The sequence below is a fragment of the Empidonax traillii genome, unplaced genomic scaffold (assembly GCF_003031625.1).
Source record: "Empidonax traillii isolate 1590-97213 ecotype Southwest subspecies unplaced genomic scaffold, ASM303162v1 scaffold1665:size134340, whole genome shotgun sequence".
Classification (NCBI taxonomy): domain Eukaryota; kingdom Metazoa; phylum Chordata; class Aves; order Passeriformes; family Tyrannidae; genus Empidonax; species Empidonax traillii.
The window spans coordinates 116,930-126,240 of NW_020956858.1; the positions used below are offsets into that span (position 1 = coordinate 116,930).

The 9,311-nt window shown below is 47.1% G+C and overlaps 1 protein-coding gene across 5 annotated transcripts in view; it reads right to left on the reverse strand.

Annotated features, from left to right (window-relative positions):
- Positions 1 to 1,948: 1,948 nt before the first annotated feature.
- KCNJ15 (potassium voltage-gated channel subfamily J member 15) overlaps positions 1,949 to 9,311 on the reverse strand; it is a 14,508-nt gene continuing 7,145 nt past the window's right edge. Inside the window, exons 1-2 of one of the 5 annotated variants that reach the window (XM_027908249.1) lie at positions 8,357 to 8,672; positions 1,949 to 4,119 (exon numbers count right to left, since the gene is read on the reverse strand). In XM_027908249.1, coding sequence (XP_027764050.1) covers positions 2,973 to 4,119; positions 8,357 to 8,364 — 1,155 coding nt within the window. In that variant the 5' untranslated portion in view covers positions 8,365 to 8,672 and the 3' untranslated portion in view covers positions 1,949 to 2,972. Of the gene's footprint in view, positions 4,120 to 4,496; positions 4,870 to 4,961; positions 5,325 to 8,356; positions 8,673 to 9,311 lie in introns of those variants that run through there. The other 4 variants (XM_027908251.1, XM_027908252.1, XM_027908248.1 and 1 more) reach the window with 4 other exon arrangements.

Genomic DNA, 9,311 nt, shown 5'->3' on the forward strand with positions numbered 1-9,311 from the left:
ACTAATGGATGTATATAATGCTACTGTACACTCTCTCATTACCTGATGAAGGTTTGCCTTGATTTTGCCAAAGATTTCTAAAAGCACAGGATCATCAAGGTTGGAAGAGACCTTCAGGATCATCCAGTGCCACCCTCACCCAGCACCACCACAATCACCCCTAATCCATGTCCCCAAGAGCCACATCCAGACACCTCTGGAACATCCTCAGAGACAGGGACTCCACCATCTCCCTGGGGCACTTATTCCAATGCCTGAACATTCCTGCAGGGAATTTTTATTTTCTAATATCTAATCTGAACCTGCCGTGGTGCAACTTAAGGCCATTTCCTGTCATCCTCTCCCTTGGGACATGGCAGAAGAGCCTGACTCCCCCACCCTCACTACAACCTGCTTTCAGATAATTGTGGAGAAAACTTTCTTTCGTTATGTGGAGAAACAGCTCCTCTTCCCTCCCTTCCCCTCCCCTCTCCTCTTCTCTCCTTCTTCTCTCCTTCTTCTCAGCCCACTTGCTGTAGGTGAATTGTTTTATAGCCAATCTACAACTCTGACAATTATTTTAGGAGTGATCTGAGTCCTTGCCCAGATATGAAAGGATTGGAGGGTTTGATTATCAAGACATGGAGGCTACAGCTTGGCAGAGGAAGGGTTAAGACACACTTTCACCTCAGCATGCCACAGTAGTGTTTTTGATTTGTGGGACACAGACCTCAGGTCTACAAAGGGACTGCAAAAATCTGTGGAGCGCACAAGATTCCTTGGAACAAAACAAGAAACTGAGGAAAGTGATGGAAAACTGAAAATCAGCAATCAATGATTTAAACATTAACAACTCCCATGTATGATAAAAATGGAAAGCTGTGTGACAACCACCTGGAAGTACCAGGTAACACCCCTTGAAATTCTTTCCCCAAATGCTGTCTGGCCCTGCAATTCCAATGGTTTGAGAAGCCTTGCTCGTGTTGTGGTGAGTAGGGAACCTTCTTGGATTAAGTCTTTCTCTTCATATAAGGACTTGGGTGTTGCCCAGGTCACCCAGAGAGTTTTTGGCTGCCCTTGGATCCCTGGAAGTGTCCCAGGCCAGGTTGGACGGGGCTTGGAGCAACCTGGGCTGGTGGAAGGTGTCCCTGCTCATAGCAGGGGGTGGAACTGGATGATCTTTAATGTCCCTTCCAACCCAAGCCATTCCATAATTCTGTGTCTGATTTCTCACACAGGAGAGCTCATCACTGACATAAATGAGCAGTTTGAATCCCCTCAAGCCCCCCTTACTACCCCCACCACCACCCTGCACACAGACACCCACAAACCCCTGCTGTATGTGCTCCTTTCTTCTTGACATTCCTTCCTGGTGCCAGGGGCACCTCTGCTCTCAACTTTAGCCTCTTCAGGCTGCAAACTGGATTTATTTATTGTATAGAATATTGCATGGCAGACTGCAGGACTGCATCCCACCAGGCCTCGTGGTGCTGGGAAGCTCAGCACAGTATTGTCAAGCATAATGATGCCAAAAATCAGAGAATCACTGAAAGTTTTGGGTTGGAAAGGACCTTAAAGATCACCTAGTTCCACCCCCCCCTGCCCTCTCTTGCTGGTCTTGGTGGCTCTCGGGCCAAGACCTGGCCCAAAGACCCAAACCTTGCACTAAAACCAGCTTTTTCTTGCCAAAGCTTTAGGGGAGAAAAATCTCTAGAGCTCAGAGAGCTGCCAAAGTGATATGAATCTGAAATAATTTCAAAGCCCCATTAAAAAGCTGACCCCTCTATAACAGACATGCTACCTGGACACCACTGCTCCCTGGTTTTCCACCTGCAATGTGACCCCAGTAGGTGACCTGCAGAGTCCCCAGGCTTTGTGGCTTTGTGCCACATGCAAATGCCTGCACCAAGCACCCTTCCAGCACCCCTGAGGTTCTACACCCTCTCCCCCTCACCACAAAGAGATCAGGAACTACTCGAATTTAATTCCTTTATTAATGGAATGGTTTCAGTTAGACCAAAAAAAAAAAAAAAAAATGAAATGGATAAAAGGAATGCTTGTCCTTTATGGTTGCCAGAAAAAAAAAAAAAAAAAGAAGTAAATATTGTGTAGAGACATTACACAGCTTTCTTTTAACCAGAATTAAATATGGTCCATAGCAAAGCAAGCAATCTGTAGGATTGTATTGTTATGCTGCTGTTATAAACTATTTACACTGGATGAAAAACCAGGTGTCTCAAAGCCAGCTGTCACCTTAGTTGATCACTGTCATGATTCTGTGCATCTTGCCCTCATCTCCCCCCCTTTTTTTTTTTTGCTATTATATATAAATCAGGCATTAGCAAGGTTAAAAAAGTGAGTGATCATAAAACAATCACAAAACAAGCTCTGAGCAGCAGAGACAGAGAGCGAGTTCTCTTCCTCTCCGCTCAGCACTACTCTGTCACCCTCCTTCAAGATTCAAGGATTTTAACCCCTCCCTGCAGGCTCTTCCCACATCCAGCCATTTTTTTTTTTCCTCTTCCACTCAACTTACTTTCAGTGCCAGGAATCCCCCCGGGGAGGCAATGCCTGGTAGGAGAATACACATTTTAAATAAACATATTTTAAAGGAGCAGTGCCGTGTGTGCCGTCTCTGCCAGTGAGCGTTCACAGTAAAACCACGTCAAATAAATATTTGGAGGAATTAGCACAGTGCATCCAGTTTCACTTTCCAAAAAGGAAAGTGCTGTGTCTGCTCTCAGAGGTGGTAGAAGGCACAGGCTCAACACAAATCCGACTTTGCTAAGTCGTGGTGGTGCACAAAGAAATCCTGCCTAATTAAAAAGTAATTGATTAACCACTCGGCCAAAGGGATTGATTTACTGTGCACCAAAGCTAAAAAAGGACTTCCCTGCTGGTTTCATAGCAGACATTCAGCACAGAGAGTGTGTTTGTTTGTTTGTTTTTTTCAGTTTGCAAAAAGGATTAATCAGAATAGTTTGTCCATTCAATCAAACATTGCTCTGCTGCAACAGCATCGTTCTCAGTTCCCTCTCCCTCTGATCCTCCTGCCTGTATTTCTCCTCTAGTTTTTGCTTCTCAGAGTCCATGCTGTAAAAAGTGGAATCTGTGCTCCTCCTGATCTTCTCGAACTGGCTGAAATCCGCAACGTACTTTCCATTTGGAGAGAGGGAAACCACAGGCACGAACTCGTAGCCCCAGTGGATCTCCTCGGGGATGTAGGAAGTCCTGCTCTGGCAGACGGCACTGGTGGACTCCACCGTGGCATTCAGGAGCACCACGAGCTCAAAGTCCTTCTCCTTGAGGTTCTGAGGTGTGAGATCTCTCAAGGGGCTGCTCTCGTCCAAAATGTGGTAGAAGGTTAAAGGCAAAATGAGAAAGGGACTCTCTGAGGAGGAGTCAACGTTGAATTTGACGCTGGCTTGGTTCAGCAGGATCCTCTCCCCCTCTTTGGTTTCATAGGTCTGGAGAAGCTTCCCAGACAGCTGACACTGTATCAGGAGGCTCTTCCTCATGTTTGCCACTCTGATCACCAGGCAAAGTTCCCCGTTGTGCTTAGTAATGACGGCACAGTGGCTGAATTTAATAGTCTCTGCCCTCTTTTTGGGTCTCGCGATCTTGGCCAGGAAGGTACCTGTGATGAAGATTTCGATCAGGGTGGTGATGACCAGCTGGGCCACAAGCAAGAAGATGGCGTGGGGGCACTCCTCCGTGATGAAACGGAACCCGTAGCCAATGGTTGTCTGGGACTCCAGGGAGAAGAGGAAAGCCCCAGTCAGAGAGTCCACGTTCTTGACGCACGGCTCGCGCTTCGGGGAGAACTTGTTCATCTCCAAGTCCCCGTGGAGGAACGCGATGGCGTAGTAGATAACCCCGAAGAGGAACCAGGTCATGACGAAAGTAGCAGCGAACAGGGTGAGTTTGTACCTCCACTTCATGTCAATCACTGTAGTCCACAGGTCCTGGAGGTAGAGCAGGTAAATGCCGTCGACTTTGTCGATCCGCACGTTGCTGTGGCCGCTCTTGGACATCACCCGGGGTTTGTGTGCCTTGAGCATGGCAGAGTCGATGCCCCCGTTCACCAGAGGGACACGGGACATGTTGATCTTCGTGGTTTCCATTCTCACTGCTTCAGTCCTGAGGAGAGAGCAAAAGAAGACTGTTACTCAACCGAGTCAAAGCCCACGGCTGATCCTACAAACCATTTGGTGGAGCGAAGGCACAAACACAATCTAAACACAGCACACAGTGAATAAAAACAGCTGGAATGCAAAGTTAGCATCATACAGCATCTGACATTGCAAATCATTTAATATTCTTATTTATTTCTTTTTTTTATCCAGGGGAAAAAAAAAAATCATTCTTTGATTCTGGTGACTGCCAAGCGTGGAGAAGTAAAGGCTTCTGTTATGACAGCCTGCAAAAGAAATTCAACAGAGCTGAACTTCTACATTAGTCCTTTATTTCTGCAAAAGGCATTAAATAATTATTTCTTTTTTTTTTTTTTTCCTTACGTTTCTCTAGAGAAGAGGCTCTTTTTGATTAGTGAGCAGGTTTTCTTTAATGCCCTGAAGAGAGACATCGGATCAGAGTTAAAGCCGCTGTCAAGGCTGGGTTCAGAGAGCAGATCCAGCACCACCTCTGTCTCTTCCTGCGACGGAGGCAGAATGAGCCAGACCAGCTTTCACTGTGAACAATTAACTTCCACAAGTGATTTACTCAGTCGGATCTGGCTCTTTGTGACACGTACCTACAACTGACCTAGAGGGAAACAAAGCGGACCTGAGCACATCAAAGCCGAGCTGTGGAAAGGAGCGTTTTACACCTGAATGCCACCCTTTGGAGCCGTTTGCCCCGCACAGCACCGCGACTTTCGGATAAAAAAAAAAAAAAAAAAAAAAAAAAAAAGAAATAATAAAAAAAAAAGAAATTAAAAGGAGGCAATTCACAAAGTCAGCGTTCTCAAGGTGGGCCCTGACCTGCTCAAACCCAGCAATCATTGGACCACCACGAGTCCTGAAGTTTGTTTATTGTGCATCAGCCCGGATGGAGCGCTAAGTGAGAGGGCACTGCGGGCTGAGCAAAGCCCTCCGAGCGGAGCAGAGCGGTGCCTGTGCCACTTTGATGAGGCAGCTTAACAAGACCCGGCTTGCAGGACCAGACAGCGATTACGTAGAGCAAGGACAGTGCATGTTATAGTCGTTTCCAACAACAAAACTTCCTGCTGACAAAAGCAACAAAGAAAAAAAACATCCCATGCATCCTTTGTGCTTTGGCAGGTCTTACAAAAGGGCATTGTTTTGTTCCATTGTTTTCCTCAAAAAGAGCCTCAAGTAAGTGATTAGTTCTCGTGAACTGCTGAAAAAAAGGGGAAAAAAAAATAATGTCTTCCTTATAGCTACTTAAAAGAATTTTGCAGGAAGTACAAGATATATTTGTGGTGCACACATGTGCCAGCCCAGGACATCAGCATAATTGCTCACTAAAGTACCTTTCCTGTTATGTCAATTAAGGAGAATTTTTGTTTGGGACTATATCATCACACTGCTGCAGGTTTTCTGGGAAAGGGTAATTAAACTTAGCTCCCATTAACAACTGTAAGTCATTCCAGTTTTGGTTTAACCCCCAGCACTTCTCTTCCATAGCCTAGGAGCCATTGCCATGTATATATATATATATATATATATATATATAAAAGAAAGGAATGCATCCATGATCCCAGTAGGAGATTCCTTATGTGACAGTCAAGCAACACACAGAGCACAGCATGTCCGGATAATAAACAGGAAAAAACCTTCAAGTGATCCGAAAAAGAACAACGGGAGGAAATGGGGGGGCGGGGGGGGGGGGGGGGGGGGGGGGGGGGGGGGGGGGGGGGGGGGGGGGGGGGGGGGGGGGGGGGGGGGGGGGGGGGTGGGAAGGGCTGTACATGCAACTGCTCCTCAGGCAAGCCCAGAATCAAACACCAAACAGTGTCCAGTGGGCAATAAATACGTGCAACCTGTAATGGGAAACCTGTCAGGGAAACGCTTAAGGAAGAGGCTCCATCCCCCACACCAAGCCTCGCCCTGGATTAGACATGGATATAAAATGTATGGAAAACTTTGCCCTGAAATAATTAGGCTTCTCCCTCTCAAGCACAGTTCCCCATAGCCATTAATTCCACATCACCAGAACAAGTTTCCCTGCCACAAATTTCCAGGCCAGGAGATGTCTGGCCTCCTTAATCCGGTGCTGGAGACACATCCCCATCCCACCCCTTGCTCAGCCTACCTGGAGTCCTGCTCCTGGGAGCAGCTCCCCAGGGCTGCCAGCTCCTCCTCCACAGGGATGGATGGAGACAGCCAAGGCTCCACCTCCTCCTTCGGGGCTCCAGCTGGTGGGCTCCAGCTGGGGGGGGCAGGGGCAGGGCTCCAGAGACACTGTTTTCTGCACAAGTGGTGGGAATATGTGTTTGGGATGCGGTGGATGTGCTGGGAACAGCACTTCTACCAACTCGGGTACTTCTATCACACGCCAAGCTTGGTAAAACAAGCACCACACTCTTCATCTGCGGCGCCTGGTGGGTCCACCCGTGGATGGGAGATCCTCACAAGAGCTCCTCACGACATCTGGGAGATGGGGGACGTGACCAGATGTCCCCTGGAGCAGCCAGAGTCAGGTGGGAACGACCACAGTTATTGAATGGTTTGGGTTGGGAGGGACCTCAAAGATCATCCAGTTCCACCCCGTGCCATTGGGCAGGGACACCTTCCACCAGAACAGGTTGCTCCAAGCCCTGTCCAGCCTTGAACACTTCCAAGGATGGGGCAGGCACAACTTCTCTTATTCCAGTGTCTCCCCACCCTCACAGTAAAGAATAAGGTTCAATCCACAGGAGGGCCTGGTAAGAATCTCTCTTGCCCCTCTCCCTTCTCTGCCCTGGAACACGTTGTTCCCTGTCCAGGAGCCCCAAATGGAGAAAATCCTACCACTGCATCCTGCCACGTTTCCAGACCTGCTGGAGGACACCTAATACTGCAGATATGTCACCAAAATGCCGTGACAGCAGAGCCCCCCCCCCCCGAAGATGGGAGGAAGAAAGGTGGTTGCAGGGCACAGTGTCTTCCCTGGGCTGCACCAGCACAGAGGGGGACAGCTGCAAAACTTGCCATTTCAGGTTTAACCTGAGAGGCCTTGGTGTGTCTGTCACGCTCCAGGCTGTGTTTCAGCTCACAAGTCACAATTTCTCCCCGTCCCTCTCTGCTGTCCCTGTGTGTAACGTTGGTCTCCATGTGTGAGGTCAGCGTGGTGGAGCATTTTGGAGCCTAACACAGATGAAAGAGGCTGGATCAGAGCTCCCCCATCATCCTCTGTCTCCTCCCTTCATTTGTACGTCTCTGTGTGACAAAGTTACTGAGCTTCACAGCGATTTCCTGAAATGGATCCCAGCCAATTTCTGGTGCTTTTTTTGGTCACTTTTTTTTTTTTTTTTAAATGTTGGTTTGCTTCCTTTTTTATTTTTTTTCCCTCGCATCACTTTTTCCTGTGTGCTCCTGAATTCCTCTAGTGCTCTTTTCCTCCCCAGGGAAATTCATCTTGGTTTCCTTTCCCTGCAGAAATGCTTCCCTTCCCTGCCCCACGGAGAGGGGAAGAGAGGAGGATCTGTCACAGTGCCTTGGGGTATTTCTGCCCCTATTCCCTTCCCTCACCGCTGGCAGGGGAAGAAACTCCAAGGAAACCATCCATGGGAAAAAAACCAAACATTAAGGGCTTCAGAGGAGGATTTTCCCCTGCCCCCACTTCCCCCACTGATTTCTGAGTGAAGTGACCAGTCCTACATTATACAAGAAATGATTTGTGGATGTCTCTGTGTGTAAAAAAAAATCATGTTATAACACCTGCATTGCTATTTCCCATCTTATATTTTCTAGAGGTACCTCAGACTCTTTGCCCTGACAGCCAAGCCCAGCACCTCTGCCAAAACACTTCAGTTTGTTTGGTTTATAGTCACTCTAAATCATAAAGCATGTCTAGCACGTTAAGTTAATATAAGCAAACAAGCCTGAATAATAATATAATATACATTTTTAAATTAAAAGAACACCTGCTGTCTGTTCCCTAGCTGATTTTTACACTGATAAATTATTTTTTTTTATTACTGTAAATCAAAGTGTAGCTGCAAATAAAAGCGAGCTGAAGTACAGTTAAGGAAACACACTTCAAGAGGGAGGAAAATAAAACCATCTCTGACTTCTTTAGCATTCTAATGTCCCATGAATTACCTCCTTTCCTCACCAGCCCTTTGGAACAACCAGAGGAGACTCCCCAGCAGAGCATACCCTCCTAAGGGAGTTCAGTGCAGACAAAGTCAATAAAACGTAGAGCTACATACCAAACCATGAATACCTTGATATTAAGGTAATTCCAGCAGCCAGGGATCTGAGAAGCACATTACCACTGCTTCCAGAGACCACATTATCCAGGAGTCAGAGCCAGCCTGCATACATGCAAAAATGTTCCTCCTGCACGAAGCCAGATTTGCTTGTGCAAGACCTCTTTTGGCAGCCACCCCTGGTTAGAAGGGTTCAGGAGCATGACTTGCTCGAATGGCCTCTGCTGTTTGCTTTTATTCCCAATCAGATCTGCTTTGCCACTGGAGCAAATCCTCAGGCATGCTTCACTGCCACTCTGAGGCGGGGGCACAACTTGAACTGTTTTTTCAACCGGCAAAAAAAAAAAAAAAAACCATTAGCAAGGGGAAAAAAAAAATAAAGAAAGAAAGAAGGATAAAAACAGAGCAGGGGTGAGGAAAGAAAACATTGAAAAGAACTGCATAATCTTCAGATCTTTCCTAGGTCTGCCGTGGTTCAGTAGGTTACAAAAGTCCCTCCTGAATTCTCGGTGCTCTGCCTAGCATGAACATCCTCCTCCCCCTGGGCTGAGCACCAGGTTATGCTGTACAACTGTCAACAGGCAAAACCCTGCTCTGTGGCTGAGTTGTGGAATACAAAGGGAGCAGAGGTAGAGGGAGGGAATCAGAGCCTGCAAAAGGATGCTTTGCCAGGGCAACAGCTATTTGCAGAGCAGTGGTAAAGGAAGGGAAAACCCAAATCCATCTTTGTCCCTCCTGGTATCTGGGCATGGAAGAATAATTAAAGCTGGAGAAGTCTTCTGGTGCACAATTATCCCTTTCTCAGGGATATTTTGTACAGGAATCTTGTTGTTCCCAAGGGCAGGGTGTAAAGCTTTGCAGTAACTATTGATTTGCACAGATGAGCCTTGGAAGCTACTCTGATGTGAAGAAACAGGAAAAAAAAAAACAAACAAGAAGGCAGAAGATGACTCAA